Source organism: Eremomyces bilateralis, assembly GCF_010015585.1.
Source record: "Eremomyces bilateralis CBS 781.70 unplaced genomic scaffold P152scaffold_6, whole genome shotgun sequence".
NCBI classification, from domain to species: Eukaryota; Fungi; Ascomycota; class Dothideomycetes; order Eremomycetales; family Eremomycetaceae; genus Eremomyces; species Eremomyces bilateralis.
In genome coordinates, this window is record NW_022985072.1 from 632,241 (window position 1) to 650,911 (window position 18,671).

At 50.5% G+C, this 18,671-nt stretch overlaps 4 protein-coding genes across 4 annotated transcripts; 2 read left to right on the forward strand and 2 right to left on the reverse strand.

Annotated features, from left to right (window-relative positions):
- Nucleotides 1-20: 20 nt before the first annotated feature.
- Nucleotides 21-5,646, forward strand: P152DRAFT_433287 (type II DNA topoisomerase). Its single transcript, XM_033677458.1, has 4 exons — nucleotides 21-250; nucleotides 309-695; nucleotides 747-3,986; nucleotides 4,045-5,646. Exons 1-4 carry the CDS (start codon nucleotides 179-181, stop codon nucleotides 5,497-5,499), a joined length of 5,154 nt encoding a protein of 1,717 aa, XP_033535420.1. The 5' UTR covers nucleotides 21-178; the 3' UTR covers nucleotides 5,500-5,646.
- Nucleotides 5,647-9,658: 4,012 nt separating this feature from the next.
- On the forward strand, nucleotides 9,659-10,434 carry P152DRAFT_394050 (uncharacterized protein; the record flags this gene model as incomplete). The annotated part of the gene is made up of 3 exons (XM_033676232.1): nucleotides 9,659-10,058; nucleotides 10,148-10,348; nucleotides 10,403-10,434. Coding segments are annotated over 3 exons (633 nt in total), but the record flags the coding sequence as incomplete, so codon positions are not given.
- Nucleotides 10,435-11,635: 1,201 nt separating this feature from the next.
- On the reverse strand, nucleotides 11,636-12,981 carry P152DRAFT_457156 (glutathione-S-transferas-like protein omega 1). The gene is made up of 3 exons (XM_033679169.1): nucleotides 12,470-12,981; nucleotides 12,072-12,419; nucleotides 11,636-11,987 (listed from the first exon to the last, which is right to left on the reverse strand). Exons 1-3 carry the CDS (start codon nucleotides 12,626-12,628, stop codon nucleotides 11,757-11,759), a joined length of 738 nt encoding a protein of 245 aa, XP_033535422.1. The 5' UTR covers nucleotides 12,629-12,981; the 3' UTR covers nucleotides 11,636-11,756.
- A 1,565-nt stretch (nucleotides 12,982-14,546) lies between these two features.
- Nucleotides 14,547-16,021, reverse strand: P152DRAFT_457159 (NAD(P)-binding protein). The gene has a single exon (XM_033679170.1). It carries the CDS (start codon nucleotides 15,589-15,591, stop codon nucleotides 15,016-15,018), a length of 576 nt encoding a protein of 191 aa, XP_033535423.1. The 5' UTR covers nucleotides 15,592-16,021; the 3' UTR covers nucleotides 14,547-15,015.
- Between the last annotated feature and the right edge of the window lie 2,650 nt (nucleotides 16,022-18,671).

The following is an 18,671-nucleotide window of genomic DNA, read 5'->3' on the forward strand; positions in this document are numbered from 1 at the left end:
GGCGTAAACAATAACAGAACAACAACTTCCATCCCAACCGTTCAATCTCTCCTTTGCTTCCCTTACACTCTCATTGCAGAAAATCCTCATGCTGGTCGATAGACCTGCCATTCGTTTGTTACTGTCTATTTGACCTTGTACAACTGGGCGTTGCGCGTGGACCGCGTTTGTCCTCGATATGGACGACTCCATGATGGATGATTCGGTGTTTTCGGATGGAGGGAGTTCCGATTTCGCGCCTGTGACGAAGGTAAGCCTGCCTAGAAGTGATATATCAGATGTAAGTGGATGCTAAACTGAATTCGCAGAAGGCGAAGGCGCCGGCGAAAACCGCGAAAACCACGAAGACTGCTGCAAAACCTGCTGCCAAACCCAAGGCAGCAGCAGGCAAAGCCAAGGCCACCGGACTGAAACAGACCACTCTCAAGGCCACCAAAGCAGCGCCAAAAAAGCGCGCAAAGCCGGTTTCCGAGGACGAGAACTCGGATATAGATCACGCATCTATCAATGACGATAGCCTGCTCTCAAACACACCTCCCAGCGCGAAGAATCTGAAGAAAGCACCGGCTCCGAAGAAATCGAGTGGCAAACCTCTTCAATCAATTGAGAACGAGAGTTTCACTACGGGTGATGGCGAGCCTCCCAAGAAGAAGCCCACCCCGAAGAAGGGTGGCAATTCGGATAGATATCAGAAGGTCGGTTGATCCACCCCGTCATACTGCAATACATCGCTGACTTGGATACAGCTCACCCAGTTGGAACACATCGTGAAGCGCCCGGATACATATATCGGTTCCGTCGAACCGGAGAAGCGGCAGATGTGGGTGTTCAACTCCACGACCGAGTCTATGGAAATGCGAGAGGTCACATACGTACCCGGTTTATACAAGATCTTCGATGAGATTCTGGTCAACGCCGCCGATAACAAGCAGAATGACAAGAACATGGACGAGATTCGTGTCACGGTCGACCGTGAAAGCGGTGTCATCAGCGTCTGGAACAACGGACGCGGTATCCCGATCGAGATCCATGCACGCGAGGGGATTTACATTCCGGAGATGATTTTCGGCCATCTCCTGACGTCTTCCAACTACGACGATGACCAGCAGAAAGTAACCGGTGGTCGTAACGGTTACGGCGCGAAGCTCTGCAATGTTTTCAGCACGGAGTTCACGATCGAAACCGCCGATGCCAAACAGAAGAAGAGATACAAGCAGACTTGGACCAAGAACATGAGCGTGATGGGAAAGGCCAAGATCACGGACAACAAAAATGGCGACGAGTACACCAAGGCCACCTTCTGTCCAGACTACGCCAAATTTGGCATGGCTGGCATCGATGACGACTTGGAAGCACTCATTAAACGCCGAGTTTACGACTTGGCAGGCACCAGCAAAGGCGTCAAGGTCAAGCTCAACGGCGATCGCATCAAGGTCAATACTTTTCAAAAGTACATCGAGATGTACACCAAGGCGATCAAAGCCGAACAAGGTGAATCGGAAACGAACGAGAAGCAAGTCATTCTACGAGACAATCCCGATCCACGATGGGAAATTGGCTTCGCTGTATCAGACGGATCTTTCCAGCAAGTCTCTTTCGTCAATTCTATCGCGACATCGTCAGGTGGCTCCCACGTCAACTATGTCGCAGATCAGATTGTTTCCAAGCTTATGGACATCCTCAAGAAGGACAAGAAGAGCGTCCAGCTCAAGCCACACCAGATCAAGAACCACCTCTTCCTCTTCGTGAACTGCCAGATTGTCAACCCAGCCTTCACCTCTCAGACGAAGGAACAACTGACAACCAAGCCTTCACAATTCGGAAGCAGATGCGTCGTCAGCGACGAGTTCTTGAAGAAGATGCTGAAAACCGATGTTCTGCGCAACATTCGTGATTTCGCTCAGAAGAAGGCCGATCAGATGCTCTCGAAGTCCGATGGTAGCAAGAGAAGCCGGATGAATAATTCCAAGCTGACCGATGCGAACAGAGCCGGCACGAAGGATGGCTGGCGTTGCACTCTGATTCTGACGGAAGGTGACTCGGCCAGTGGTCTCGCTCTTGCGGGACGTTCTGTCGTCGGTGCAGACTACATCGGCGTGTTTCCGCTTCGTGGTAAGCTGCTCAACGTTCGAGACGCGTCCATCGACCAGATCACGAAGAATCAGGAGATTCAAAACATCAAGAAGTTCATGGGTCTCCAGCACAAGAAGGAATATACGGATACCAAGTCCCTTCGATACGGCCATTTGATGATCATGACGGATCAGGACCACGACGGATCCCATATCAAAGGCCTCCTGATCAACTTCATCCAGTGCTCTTTCCCTAGCCTGTTGAAGATCCCCGACTTTCTCAACGTGTTCATCACACCTATCGTGAAGGTATGGAAAGGCGACCCTAAACATCCAAAGTCAATGAAGTCCTTCTTCACCATGCCCGAATATAACGCATGGAAGCTAGAGCATGGACATCAAAAAGGCTGGGATCACAAATACTTCAAAGGATTGGGTACCAGCGACCCCGAAGATGGAGAAATCTATTTCCGCGACCTAGATCGGCATCTCAAAGAATTTGAACCCATCAAGAGGGAAGAAACGGAGTTGATTGATCTCGCTTTCTCAAAGAAGAAAGCCGATGCTCGAAAGAACTGGCTCCGCGAATTCGTTCCTGGAACATTTTTGGACATGTCCCAGCGCATGATCAGCTATGATGAGTTCGTGAACAAGGAACTCATCCTCTTCAGTATCGCGGATTGTGAGCGTTCAATTCCATCAATGGTCGACGGCCTCAAACCCACTCAGCGCAAGGTCATGTATACCTGTTTCCGACGCAACTTGAAGAAAGACGTCAAGGTTGTCGAACTCGCTGGTTCCGTCTCCGAGATGACCAAGTACGCATACGGCGAGAGTTCCATGCAGCAGACGATCGTCGGGCTGGCTCAAAACTTTGTCGGATCCAATAACGTCAATCTCTTGGAGCCCAGCGGTACTTTCGGTACGCGTCGCATGGGTGGACAAGACGCGGCTAGCCCTCGTTACATCTACACGAGGCTGTCGCCGTTTGCTCGAAAGCTGTTCAATCCTGCGGATGAGCCGCTTCTGAAGTATCATGAAGATGATGGGAAGACGATCGAGCCGCACAGCTACGTCCCCGTCCTTCCGATGATCTTGGTCAACGGCGCCGATGGCATTGGGACCGGTTGGAGCACGTCCATCCCGAACTACAAGCCTGAAGACATCGTAGACAATATGAAGCGGCGGATGGCTGGGACTTGTAAGGAGGATATGCTTCCCATGACCCCCTGGTTCCGTGGCTTCAAAGGCCCTGTTGAAGACCTCGGTGGGAACAAATTCAAGTTCGGCGGTATCATCCGAAAGACTGGCAATAACGAAGTGGAAATCACGGAATTGCCGGTGCGGATGTGGACGCAGGACTTCAAGGACAAGCTTGAAGAGATCATCTCGGCTGAAAAGACGCCATCATTCGTTAAGGACTATTCGGAGTACAACACCCCAACCACCGTCCATTTCATTATCAAGATGGAAGACAAACACATGCAGGTTGCGGTGGAGATGGGTCTGGATGAGCGATTCAAGCTTGCCAAAACGATGACCACGACCAATCTCGTTGCGTTTGATGCGCAGGGCCGCATCCACAAATATGACACGGTCCTGGACATTATGGAGGAGTTCTACCACGTCCGCCTTCGGTTCTATGAGAAGCGCAAAGAGTTTCAGTTGGACCAACTCCAGAAGGAGCTTGACAAACTGAGCAATCAGTCCCGTTTCATCCAGATGGTCATCGACAACAAACTCACCATCGCCAAAAAGAAGAAGCAGGCCCTGGTGGCCGAATTGCAGAAGCTGAATTTTAGGCCCTTCCCGAAGGTCGCGGATGCCAAAAAAGAAGGCGAGCTAGAAGAGGCAGCGGAAGATGAGGAGGAATCTGAAGCAGTGGGAGCAAACGACTATGACTACCTGTTGGGTGTAAGTATCCCGCAAGCAAACACATGTACCTGTGACCTTCTAACCCCATTTTCATTAGATGCCCATGTGGTCCCTCACACGCGAACGCATCGACAAACTTCTCAAGCAAATCGGCGACAAGGAAACCGAAATCGACCTGCTCATCAAGCTGTCGCCCAAAGATCTCTGGACGCGGGATCTCGATGACTTCGTCGACGAATGGCACGCCCAGCTGGCCGACGAGCAGCAGCGCAAGAAGAAGATCGCCGGCATGGGTCGCCGTGCGTCCGCTAAGCTGGGCGGCATCGCTGGTTCGAAAGCGAGCAAGCGCAAGGCGGCCGATAGCGACGACGGGGACTTCGAGATCGTCAAGAAGAAGAAGACGACCTTGAGCAAGGCGCCGGTGAAGAATGCTGGCTTGTTGAGTTATTTGAATAAGGCGGGGCCGACCAAAGCGGTACTGGATAGTCCTCCTGCCACTGAGGTAGGTGCTGCGTCCCCGCCCCGGCCGAAGTTCCAGTATCCGTCTGCCGGATTCGACGGGTCGTCTGATGTAGAGATGGCGGATTCCGAGCCCGTCAAACCCGCTCCGGTGACGAAGACCACCAAGTCTGCCAAACCTGCCGCAGCGAAGCCCAAGAAACCCGCAGCATCCAAGGCCCCCCTCCCCTCTCCAGACTCCGACGACGACGCTGATGTCTTCGTTGCCGTCGCCGAGGAACCTAAACGCCCCGCTCGCCAAGCCCGCACCGCTGCCCGCAAGCCCGCCAAATACGTCCTCTCCTCCGACAGCGACTCCGACGCCTCCGACTCTCGCCCCGACCACCTCGGCGACGTCTCCATGATGGTCAAAGGCATCGGCCTGGGCCCGGACACCTCCAGCGGCGCCTCCCGTACCCTCTTCTCCAACACCGCCCGTCCCGGCAGCGCCAACGGTCTCTCCGCCAAAGCCGGCGGCCGCTCCCGCCTCAGCACCATGTCCCGCGTTGTCGACCTCTCGGACGACGAGATTGACGCGACGGACTACACGAAGTTGATTCCGCAAGACTCGCCGCGGCGGCCGGCGGTGCGGACGGCGAACGAGACGGTGTTGTCGGATGATGAGGAGGAGGAGGATAGCTTCATCGCGAGCGCGAAGCCGAAGCCGAAGGCTGTGGTGGGCAAGGTCGCGGCTGCGAAGCCGACGGCGAAGCGTGCGGTGGAGAAGGCGCCGAAGACGGTGAAGCCGGTGACTTTGAGCCCTGCGGCCAAGGCATATGCGATGAAGCAGGCGAAGGCGTCGGCTGCTGCGAGCGCCGGGGTATCTACGGCGAAACCGAAGGCGAAGGCGGCGCCGAAGGTGGTGGATTCGGAGGATGATATGGTGGATGAGTTGCTCAGCGATGAGGAAGAGGAGGAGTCGCTGGTGAAGCCGGTGGCGAGGCCGGGGCGGCTGGCGGCGAGGAAGCCGGCGAAATATGTGGTGAGTGAAGAGGAGAGTGAGGAGGATAGCTTCCAGGAGGAGAGTTTCGTGGTGGACGACGATAGCGATTAACTATCATGACGAGGGTGGGAAGGGCGATGGGACTATTCATGATGCGATGATGGATTTCATGGTTATTGGGCATGGTTACAGCGTGTATATTACTAACTACTAGTACACTACTAGTTGCCGTATGGAGCGCTGATATCCTCAAATGGGAATATTTCATTATTACTACTTCGTCCTGCAATTCATAGTGCGATTAATGTCTGCTTGGCCCAGGACCACTAGCTCGCTTGGCTGAACTTTAAATGAACCATCATCTCATTCTTCCTTCTCAAAAACGAGGTTACAATCAACGCTCGATGCCCATCCATGCCTCTATTGTGGTATTTAATGTCAAAGTTCCATTACCGTACAGGCCGAAGATTGTATATTGTACCCCGTCGATCCGCGTCTTGTGTTGTTTCTTTCACTTCCGCCTTCTCAACTATTGAATTCAAGAGTATCATCCGCATGTGTCACAATGCTACCAGCTCAGTTATTTAGCATCTAAACCTTACCGGATCCAACCAAGGCTACTGTCTCCTGTTGAATTGATGAAGTCGGTAATGTATTGAGCACTAAGGTATTGACGCAGCCGAACGCCCGCGATGGATGTCCGAGCCAAGATCCATTGGATGGTTTCATTAGCTCTTCATTCATGTTTGGAAAGAAGCCTTGATGTTTATCTCGGCTCGGGTTGACTTCGTCACACGAATCTAAAGCCGTCGCCTTGATCTTGCCGTCTGTTGGTTTGCAATTGGGCCTTCCCTTCGGCTTATCATCTTTCCGACCGCTTGTCGGTTTTTATATGCTTTTTTCGACGTACGTGGAACCCCAATCGATGCCTAACCCGACGATACCTATGGTTGCACACGACGCAATGTCGACTCCCAAGGAGATCAAAATCCTCCACTCAGCGGCTAAATCGAACTCGAGTTTGTCGACATTGGGATAACAATGCCATTATCTGGACTTTGCACGACATGAGCACGCGTCCATCGGACTGCTGGATCGAATCCTGGAAACGGATCCTGTCACTGTGACCATAGCATTCTGCTTCCAGGCACCGTGACACTCATCTCGCATGGAGCGTTGCACCTCAATCACGGTTGTTCAATGACGCCAATCTATTTCGACTTGAGAGCTTCCTTGATGAGGAAAAGTCCAAGACGGCAGTATTGGTGTTAAGGCAGCACCATGCGCTCATTCCTTAAGCTAGCACAACAATTGGCTGGAGCAAACGTGTCACCAGTGTGGGCTCCTATCGATCAATGATCGATTTGTGCCCCGATGCCTCTCAACTAATGGTTCACGTCGCATAGCCTTAGAATCTCCTCTTCTTCTCACTGATTAACGGAGCCTAGGTTGGAGGCCTAGTATAGCCGGCAATTTCAATCCCATGAAGTATCTTGTCTGGACAATTTGGCACTTCCCGTCGGCAAACACAGCTTGCCTCCTATTTCTCACAGCATCGTTAGATACCACTCACCTAAATGTTTGAATGATGTCTTTACCTTCGTCCTTCCAAAACATACGCGGATGCCGGATGAGATGCCTTTTTCTGGTTAGAGATTGCCCTCATCCGCGGGATCTCTTAAGGTCCGCTTGCTGGTACTTCCCTCGCTTCCCAGCCGCAAATTACAAGGCTCCAGCCACGTTACACAGATCAACAACACCGATTGTTCCGGCAGACACAGACCAAATCTCCTCGACATTTCTGAAGAGCTTGAGCGATCGCGGATATTTCTCAATCAGGAACTCTTCCTTCGGTGGCTGGTCCGGAAGGATCAGGTGACTTGAGGCTCTCATCACTCTAGAGTTCTCCCAACAGCGTCGCATCGATGCTTTACGGCAACGGGCAGCAACATGCTCCCACTCAAGATTCGGGTCGACGAGCGGTCAAAGTGAAACATGAAGCGGTGTCCGCAGATCTTCGGCGGTGAACGGCTATCAACACATCCCATCGACACATATCCTTCCCAGTGTCTCTACTATGTCTGGAAGCCGAATTGGTCTCAGTTGCGAGGAAAATGCAACGAACCGGCTTCGACTAAACCAACAGCAGAATCTCTGCCGAAGCAGTTGCAGCACCGGCGTTCGCATACCTGACGAGACTTGTTTCTAGGGTCGTGGAGGGCTGGTTGCGCCAACGGAAGGGCCAAGTCCATATACTCCCACGTTGTTGTAACCAGCCTGTCAAACCGAGTAACACTGCCGTACCGAGGGCAGCGGGAGCCCTGACTCCGGTCAGAGGACCGCCTGTCGAGTCACGCCTGCTTGCCCTGTTGCTCAAACCTGTGTACTCAGCTGGTGTTCCAAACTGGGCTCTGGCAACTGAAACCTAATCCAATCAGCATTGTCGGTGCTTTTGGTTGCGTTTTGATCGCCCGCTGCAGCCACCCGCAACGACTAAGCCCAAACAAGGGCACCGGCGGCCACGTTTGACTTGCATCTCTAGATCAAGCAGGGCATGGGTCGCCTACTGACAGGCGAACGATCACAGACGGGCCTAGGATATACTCCATTGCAGCCGGTTGGTCGACGGAAGCACCTGTAAAAACCATTGGGCCGGGAGTCCAGAAAGAGCCTTGCCATGACTATGAGAAGCTCATGACCCTGGACAATCCTAGTACGTCGCCCGACTTCCTTTGCACCACATGAGCTGCTCGCAGCGAGAACGCTGGAATTCTTCTCGCGTTTGATGTAACTGGGTGCCATACCAGATGCTAGCCCTCCTACTAGGGAACCTCAGATATCCATGGAAAATCTCATGGACTGTCAAACCGATCCTGAATTTCCACTGGCTGTCAAATTGTGATATACCAGGGCTTCACTGACACCAATAACGGTCTCCGGCTTGGCAATTGGCATCTCCTAGCTCTAGTGGACAACCCCATGTCTTCAACTCACGCTGGGACTGGTTCTTGAACCGTGAGGCGTAAAGTCTTTGAGGATGAGGAGCCGCCAGAGGATACCCGCAGGTTATGGAAGTGAGGATTCAAAGGCTGAGACCACCACTACACCATGAGCCTCGAATCTAGCGTTGGGGCTTTCACGGGGTCAATATCTTAACTGGTCCGCGGGAGATTTTCCCGGTTCCTCGTCGATATCAGTCCGTACTCTACTCTCCTCCGTTCTCTGATTTGCTTTGTTTTTAATCCTCACCTACATACTTATCATGTGCTTCTAAGAGAGTTACAATTGACTGCGGCGTGGGCAAAGAGACATCATTTTGGCGGTCTGAGAGGCCATCTGCATCTGGCAAACGTACCGCATAATAATGATCTCACTCGCCGAGCCGATAGAGTAGTCTCGCGATGACCATCCACTGATATTGTTCTTGTGTTTTGGTACTGCCGAACCCAGTCATTTTACGTGGCCACCAGCGGAAAGTTATAATATTCTATGAGAGGGAGTCGCTGATTCGGAGAGCAACCAAGTATGTGAATGTCTAGATCAAAGATCAGGTGGCGTGATATCTTTCCCCAATCCTCACCCGCTGCTATTCACTGGTTCTGGCAGACACTGACAAATTCTACCTGTCCAGAAATATACTTATCCAATACTCCTATCCACTTATCTACCCTCCGACCAACCCTTCCGTATCCTCGGCACTTCCTTTTCAAGCCGAGTTGTCCAGCGAACAAAATCTTGTTCAGACGTGGACGTAGAAACTTCGATTCGGAAATCTTGGTCCGCGTTCGGCCCATCTGAACAATAAAGAGAGCGGCATCGGAACGGCTGCAGGCGAAGATTCGTGCAGGCTTCCATGCTGAGCGCCTTCTGAAAGAACCATACAGTCGCCGGTTGGCAGAGTACCTGCTTGTTGCAGGTTTTCTGGAAGGAAGCAAAAGACCGGACGTGGGATCAAAGAAACCTATGACTGGCCGGCGGGTATAAGGGAGTGCTCATTTCTAGTCCTCGTGAGCACCTTTAAAATAGAGGGCAAACGAGGCATCACGCCAACCTTCTTTTGTAGAAGATTGAATTATCCGTCCCTGGCGCTACGGCTCAAACCGATCTCTATCTCACAGTGCCACAGTCACTCGCAAACCTCACTCCCAGGATTTGCTGCACACTTAATCCCGGCCTGGGACACTATTTCGTCCTAGCCTTGTCTTAGTACTTCAAGTGCTGTCACTTTATCTTCCCATTTCACAGACGACTCCCTCGATATCTGGAAGCGATGCAAATCCAGTCGTTACTTAACCCTTTGTCTGAGCCTCTTCCACCCGGCAGAGTATCACCGCAACGCTCCGCTCCTGAGTCTACCAGGCCGCAGTCCCATCGACCTGCCCAGGCGAGAGAGAGTTCGGAGCACCCCAGTAGTCAGTTCAAATACGACTCACTATCTACTCAACGGCCGGCGAAACTACCCAAAGATGCCCCCATATTCAAGGAACGAAAGCCTAGAGGGCGGGTGAACTTCGCGCCGTACGAGGCCGGAACTGGCAAGGAGATGGCTGCACAGCATAAGAAGTTTCGAATCTTTCCTGTGGGGCGCATAGGAGAGTACTGCCGACCAATCCCATACTCAAGCGATAAGAAGTCCTTCTGGTCTAAGACTGGCCGAGAAGGGTTTGAAGGTACGTCTTGATCCTCAAATGTTAAATATTAAGACGCAAACCAGGTGGAACCGTATGTGTCGTAATTCTCATCGCTAACGAAGTTACAGTGTTCCAATATACTTTCCAGCTTCCAGGTGAAGACAAGAAGTACACCGTGATGTGGGACTACAACATCGGCCTGGTCCGCATCACTCCCTTCTTCAAAGCCTGCAAATACTCCAAGACAACCCCTGCGAAAGTTCTGAACGTCAACCCTGGTCTGCGAGACATAAGCCATAGCATTACTGGGGGGGCGCTGGTCGCTCAAGGTACGAGCATGCCTTTATATGGAGATTACCGTTCAGTACTGACAAGATAATTAGGATACTGGATGCCCTTCCGATGTGCTCAAGCTGTCGCATCGAACTTCTGCTACGACATTCGTTGGGCACTGGCGCCTCTTTTTGGGCCGTCCTTTGTCAGTGAATGTTTGCCCCCGTCTCACCAGAACTTCGGTCACTTCAGAATTGACCCTAGGATTGTCAAGTCATGTACCGATGAGACCATGACGTGGAAGGCAGACGCAGCATCATTGTCCCCTTCCTTCTCGCCTCCAGCATTCAGAGAGTCGGTTGAAAGGGCTTCCAAATTCACTCCACAGATCATATCCCCATTCGAGGGGCATCCTGTCAGTCCAGCCACTCGACAGACTACTGGCCTACAGTCGCAGCCTCTTTGGAGACCTGGAACGTCCATGTCCGCTAAGAACTCACGGTCCCGCAATCGTTTTCACCCTGGCATCGGCGAGAAAGACGGTGAAAGCGGAGACGGCACTGATTCCGAAGGCAGTGATCGCTACCACTTCTCCCCTCAAGTCTCTCCCACTTCCAACGCGAGGCAATGGGCAGCAGTAAATCGCCCGTTACCGAAGCTACACCCTATTCTCACCGCCGACCTCCCCGTTCTGCATTCCCCAACGAGGCGAGCCGATGAACGACGCCCAGCATTCTCCGTTGGTCACCGCTACACAACATCAACGCCAGCGGTCAGCATCCCAGAGTCAGCCATCACTGCATCGACCGACACGACTGCTGGCTCGGGTAGCACCACTAGTCTGTCTCTCGGACCGGGAGTCAAACGGAGGGTCGACGACCTGGAATCATCGGATGAGGAACAAAATGAAATTGGGTCACCAAAGACTCCTGAAATATCCTCGGCGGAGTTGAGCCCGAAGACCACACGGTTCGCAGCCGAGCGGCGATTGAAAACAGAAATGACGGAGCAGGATGAACACCATGCAGCGGAGCTCATAATGGCACTGAAAGTGGCGGATAGCAAACTTGTGGATGCACATCGGGACAAGCGAAAGAGGAGGGCAAGTCGATAGACATCTTGCATCGCCTGATAATTGCAATGAGTACGACCTGCATGTGGGAAATCTAACGAAGTTATGACCGTTCATCCATTTTTATTCAATGGTGTTGGTCCAGCTGCTGTGCTTTATCGGCTTTTTTTTTGCATGGGCGAACCTGGTGATGGGCTACGACATTTCGTGGATCAGGAGGTTGAAGCGAACATAGATGAGAGCATCCAGAACGCAACGTAAACCACAAAAAGGAAGATCGGGTTTATTCACAAAGGATTTGGTTATGGTCATGTAAAGTACGGACGGAAGTTAAATTGTGCAATACACCATTCGAGATTTCAGCTCCGTCGAAACCACCAGCAACTGTTACATCAAGCTTTCGCCGCGAGTTCCTTCTGCTTCAACGCAGCGATCCTCTTTCTCGTTCCCTCAATAAGACCTTCCAGAGGGAAGTATTTGGTCAAGGTTGGCCTTGAGATCACTGCCTTCGCGTAGCGTGAGAACTTCGGCAGCTTCTCAAGATCTGCAATCAAGGACTTAGGGATGTGCTCCCCGTGTTCAGCGTATCCATATAATCGTGCGATAAACGGACCAACTTGCGTCTATGTTGGCGCCATATGGTCAGCGATATATACCCACGGGTTTTCATTCGCAAAGGTGTATCCATAACGTCATACTTAACTCACCTCAGCAAATGTGAACTCCTCGCTTCCACCGAAGAAAGGCCCCTGTCCTGCCTCCGGCAACAATGGCTCGATCTCCTTACGGATCACCTCTACCAACTCTTTAGCCTTCGCTTCCTTTGCTTCAGCGCCTTCCAGGAAGGCGATATTCCGCTGGTAGGAAGAGACCTTGTTATTGAAGGTGTCTACGAAGAAATTGATGCGAGCGCGAAGAAGCGGTGCCTCAGAGGAAGGCGGCAGAAGTCGCGAGGGGTGTGCATCAACCAGGAACTGGGAGACAGTGGCGGACTCGGTGAGGATCGTCGATGGGATCTTGGACGATTCATATTTAAGCGATGGGACAAGGCCGCGCTAAGAATCGTTAGCATGGGCTCATCGAACAAGCGTCATAGTTGTCGTACTGGGTTGACTTCCAAGTACCATGGCTCGCGTGGAACCTGCAGGTCGATTATGACCTGCTCGTATGGCAACCCAAGCTCTTCCAAAGTGGTGTGCGCGCGATGCGCGAACGGGCACAAATGGTTGGTATACAAAGTGATCTTGGGAGTTTCCGAAGCCATGGCTGTTAGATGGCTTTCCTAACTTTTCGATGAAAATTAAAGTACTCTTGTCAGTGTGAAGTGCTTAATATGATCTGGACAGAGCTGCAATTATATAGATATCCAGCATTTCGCGAGGATATCTAGGAACTGGAAAGGGTCTCCGATATTCGCGCCATATCACACCATGAATGCGGGGGAAGGCCAATCGCAACTGCTGCCTCGTAACCCATTCTGCCTACAGTCTCGGATCGCCAAAATTCGAATATTGGTCAGCGGCAATGCATGAAACGCGTTAAGATACGAAGTGTGGGTGCATTTCGTAATGAAGGATGGTATCCCAAGGACAATCGGGTGGTTGTTCGATCCGGTGTGGAAGGAGCTGCTACTTGCTAACTAGAATACCTCCAAGGTAGTTAGTTATTATTAATAATTAATATTGCGTGCGACGCCCTCCCTGCTGCCTATAGACATGGGGAAGTATTAACTATTGGTGTACTTGATTAGCACGAGCATGCAATATTATTAATAATACTATATTTCTACAAACGCCAATCGATATTCCGTGCCTCGATTCCATGCTCTTGGATCTGCTTCTGAAGGAGTTGAAACCAATACTGTATATGTCCAAGATCCTCAGCGCGTAGGCGGTCGTCTTTGACTGGTTTTTGGTCGATAAGCGGAAGGGTGTGGCGCTTGATAAATTTGTATTTCCAGTTCTTACTAACGTGAGGTGGGTGCGTTGTATCGAAGGCGTTTCTTCGGAGTATAGAGTTGGCGCACGCTTCGATTTCTGTGGGCGTAGGAGGCGCTCCCCACTCATCAAGCTGATGGATCCAAGCTAGGAGAGCCTTTTCTTGTAGCTGATCGAGTTTGGTCGCTTGTACGAACGGAGAACGTTTGGTATAGGATGTTTTTCCTTTAAGGCGGCCTCGGAGGACAGGCCGGCTGATTTGGAACTCACGCGCTAACGCTGAAACGCTAACCGATTTTCCTGCCTTTTTTTGCTCTGTAGCCTTCTTGAGTGCTTTCTGTATAGTCTCCTCTGAATATTTGACGCGTTTAGACATGTTTGGTGGTATAAATTTGAAGATGATGGTAAAATTGGACTTTTGGCGTGGGTTTGACTTTTGGTGTGGGAGCACCCACAACCGGAGGTTGTGGGGCGGTCATGAGGCACGGATAACTGTATTCCGTCCTCTGTGGCTTGATCGATATCAGCCACTCGCAACTTTCGATAGGAGTGGTTGTATTTCACCCGCCACGGATATCTCGATCACCTTTCCCTCTCTCCTTTCTTTCCTCTTTAGCTTAATTCTAGCGAATCAACCTGTTCAAATTACTCACTGAATAATTCAAGGTGTCATCGTTGCACATGCCATTCTTGGGATGCAGGAAGCGTACACCCCTCTTGTACTGAGAGCCATAATCCATGCTTCAACCAGTTCTGCCGAGTCGTTTTCCTGTCCTGTCTCGGCCAAAAAGTTGTTAATGAGTTTATATTACTACAGCCATATAGGACGGGCTGAAGTCGTCGACGCTCGGCATCAGCTAAGAGCTTTTCTAATGAGGGAGGTTGCAAGGTAGGCTGTTAATAATATGGAGCCGCAGTAACAGACACAGTAACAGACAACGGTAAGAGATAAAGGAGAAGGAATAGGATAAGATACTAGAATAGGGGCAGGGACTGACAAAGATACATAAGTGGTTATAAGATTCGTAGCTGGTGTAGATGTAGGAATTGGCATGGAAACAGGCGCAGGGCTGAGAAAAAGATAGAAGTCGTTACAGAAGTACCTGGTGCAGATGTAGGATCTGACACGGGAATAGAGGTGCATAGGTGCCGTAGGAAGTCAGCAAGTGATTAATCCAAGGTTAAAATCGGGGGACAGAAGGCGGCACACGTCGTTCAAAAGCTGATGGATCTCTACGAGTTGAAGCCTCGTTCCTCCTCGGCGCACCTCTTGTTTAAGCAGGAAGCGGCTCGAGGATAGACTGGTATGACATTGGAGATAGGTATATTAACTGTCCTTGCTCACGTCGATAGCGCCAATCGTCGTAGAGGCAACGTAGTAGTAATGTTAATCCAGAATTCTTTATTTTTTGTAGCGTATGACGACATGGAAGACCATTTGTCTTCTCAGATAGGCCAGAACAAGGATTCTTTTGCATTAAGCGTTCGCACCTCCATCAACGCCCCAGGAAGCTCCGCTGACAAAACTGCTCGCATCACTCAAGAGAAACGCAACGACCTCCGCAACTTCTTCTGGCTTTCCAAGGCGCGAAATTGGCGTATTTGGAGCAGGATCATCGGCACCACTGTCTTGAAGAATACGCAGCATCGGTGTGTCGATTGCGCCGCTGAAGGAACGGTCAGCGCATGCCGCCAGATGAAGGATGTATTATACTCACGGCATTACTGCGTTCACCCTGATATTTCGCTCTCCCGCCTCGATCGCCGCACTCTTCACCATCCCAATTGCAGCATGCTTGCTAGCGCTGAACACCGCACCTTTGGGATATCCGCGCATCGAGAACATACTTGATATGTGGACAACACTACCAAACTCTTCCAAAACGCCAGGATTCAAGGACTCCCCTAAGACATGGAAGAGGCCTTTGACATTCACACCTATAATGTGTTCGAACTCCTCGTCCGTCGTCTCCCAAACCGTTTCGTTTCCTAGCTTGTGGCCTGCGACGCCGGCGATATTTGCAACTCCATCCAGCCTCCCGAAATGTTTCTTTGTTGTCTGAATGAAACTGGCTACTGCGGATCGATCTGCAATGTCAATTGGTTCGGCGAGAACCCTCTTCTTCTGGTCGGATTCGAGGTTATGCACGACCTTTTCTAGGCTAGATCCGTTCAAATCGCAAAGACCCAGTGAAGCTCCGCGTGAGAGTAGTATTTTGGCAGTGGCTAAACCCATGCCAGAGGCGCTTCCGGTAACGATGAACACCTTCTCAGTGAGAGAGGACGCCATGGTGCGTTGCTATGCAGAAATCAAGAAATGGTGCGTGGGCAAAGGCAAAACCAGCCTAGGAGGATAAGAGAGGAAAAGCGTTAAATGGCTTTAGGAAATGCTCTACGCTCTTCATCTTTCTATAGTTGTCATAAGTGAAACACCCGCCCCACTGGCTAGCCCAACCTCCGGCCATATCCGGCAGGTGTAGATATCGCTTTCAAAGGGCAACGTGATAACAACACGATGATCCGTTCAATAGAATATCTTCAAGCGATTTGTGAGAAAATAGTGGTTCCATATGATCAGGTGACCTGGATACCCGGATTCAGCGGGAGAGCATTTTGGTTATCAAGAATTGAAGATGTTGATTGACCTTGTTCCTGATGAGCGTAAAACCTACGAGAATACGCCAATCTTTAAGTTCTGCATACAATTGATGGCCGTGGAGACCTTGATCCCCTCAAAACGAGCGAAAAAGCAAAGAATGAGGGCTGGTAATATCGCGGGATGCGTGATGCACTGTCATGGTTGGGAATACAGGGTCCATACCACCCAAAAACAAGCCATACTATGGTTACAGGCAAAAGTATTGTTAGCGCGGCGCTAATCAGGGGTGTCTAACCTAACCCGGTTTTGTTCATTCTTCCATTACTAATTGGATATAGATTTCACCATCTATTAGCCTGCTCATTCTCCGGACCTGAATCCTATTGAGACAGTATGGAATTAGATGAAGGACTAGATCCAGGACCACTATGGGAAATTGGGGATGCCTGATTACCTTATGACCAGCTTCGGGGGGGAATTAACGATGCTTGGGAGGCTATACCAGAGGAATTCCTGTACGAGTTGTTGAATCGATGGGCCAGAGATGCCAGGATGTGATAGGCGCAAATGGAGGTTATCCCTTCGGCCGCTGAAATAATGCCCCCTATCCTAGGATGGCACGAACCATCCTGTACCGTAAATGATCACCCAATCAGAGCTCGTCGGTATCTCGTCGCGCAGTATCCAAATCGTGAGTACAAGGTAGAGTTATATCATTCTTCAATTAATAATGTCGGGTAGGCCTTCTAAATGTGCCAAATTAGAGCCTACAACACTGATTAAAGCAATTCCGGAGCCTCCAAGCTACGACCCGCTCCCATATCGCAACATTTCTCGATTACCAGCAATCCAGATCCCGGACGGGAATAAAACAGACCCGTACAATCTCTTTAAGCTATTCCTTACTGATCAACACTTCCAAACGATCGCGGAGAATACCAATAAATATGCAAGAGCTAAGGAAGCAGGCATTGCAGGGAAGCGAAGCTGGTGCCCTACGACAGCATCTGAAATTAAGGTCTTTATCGGGGTCTTCATCTACATGGGCGTAGTGCGCCTCCCTGCGTACGAAGACTACTGAAAATCTAAATTTGGCCGACATATATGCGCGGAAAACCTTAGTCTCAATAGGTTCGAAGACCTGAAGAGATTCTTCCATATCAGCCCTCCAGAAACGCCTCAAGAGGCTGTTCAGGAAGGAAATGATGACTCGGACGACGATGCACAAGAGAAGAGCCGGAATTGGTGGTATAAGCTTGATCCAATTGCTTCGGAGTTCCGGGAGAACTGTGCGCGTTATTGGAAGCCTGGGGTCAACGTCTCAATTAATGAGATGATGATTCGATTCTTTGGACGAAGCAAGCATATAGTTAAGGCTCCAAATAAGCCTATTAAGGAAGGCTATAAGATCTTCTCCCTTTGTGAAGCTGGCTATACATACGCCTTCGTATGGTCTTCAAAGTCCAAAAGCTACTGAGAGGTAGTAAAGCAGAAAGATCTCTCGTTGACTGAATCGATGGTATTCCAGCTTGCTCAACAACTTCCAAAAGATACGCCGCATGTTATTTACATGGACAACTTCTTTACACGTGTTCCATTACTTCGGAAACTTCGAGAAACAGGAGTTGGAGCTTGCGGAACTACTCGACGGCACCCGGAGTTCCCTGCCTTTCTGATTAATCTTAAGGAGTACTGTTCTAAGCGTTTAGCGTGGAATACTACAGCTGCCATTGTCGCACGAAGGAAGATCAAGAAGGAACCGTCAGAGACTTCAAGAATATCACAAACTGCCTCCCAAGCTGCCTCCCAAGGAGCCTCGCAGACAAAGCGCGCAAAGCAGGAGCAGCAGGAGCAGCAGGAGGAGGATCCCTTAGATCCAGGTGTGATCTGCTTTGCGTGGCAGGACAATAATACTGTCCTCGCTTGCTCTACAGTCCATGATGATGGGGAGGAACAGACAATCGTTCGCTTAAGACGCCGCCCTGCACTTACGTCTACAAACGGACCTATTGTACGGAAGGTCTTCGCAAATAACGTACGAAAGAACCTTCCAATTCCTATCTTTATCGACGACTATAACCACTTTATGGGAGGCGTCGATATAGCTGATCAGCTCCGCAGCTATTATTCTACGCAACGAATCTCCCTTCGCAATTGGTATCCTCTTTGGTTCTGGATCATCGATACATCAATCTTAAACGCCTATCTAATAGGACGACAGCTGCACGGACAACAGTATATGGATCATAAGAATTTCCGAGCAGAGCTATGGACACAGTTATTCCGATATTCAGAGGATGTCTTCAGAGAGCATAAGCTTGCTCAATTTGAACAGCGACTAGCCCAGACTTATGAGGCTCCGCAGGCCAATCTACTACAGATACCCCTTGCAGAGCACAGGTTAATACCATTAACTGAGCAAGCTCGCTGCGTAGGCTGTCGGATGATCTTTTCTAGTACAAGAAAGCGCAAATTTGGAGACGTTCTTGATATTAATGGAGTACTTCGGAAAGACGTCGTTGAAGTTAACGGAGTACTTCGCAAGTCTCCTGGAAAGACGCTATTTGGCTGTAGTGTCTGCAATGTCCCTCTCTGTACAGATAGTGGCTGCTGGAATAACTATCATAGCAAGATATCGCGCTTTAAAGAATAGTATCTAGTATCATGGAGAGCGAGCAATATCTACTACAGCGACATCTGATTGGGCGGCTGCCCCCTGTATGTTGGTATGTGCCACCCTAGGCTAGGGGGCAATGTTTCAGCGGCCGAAG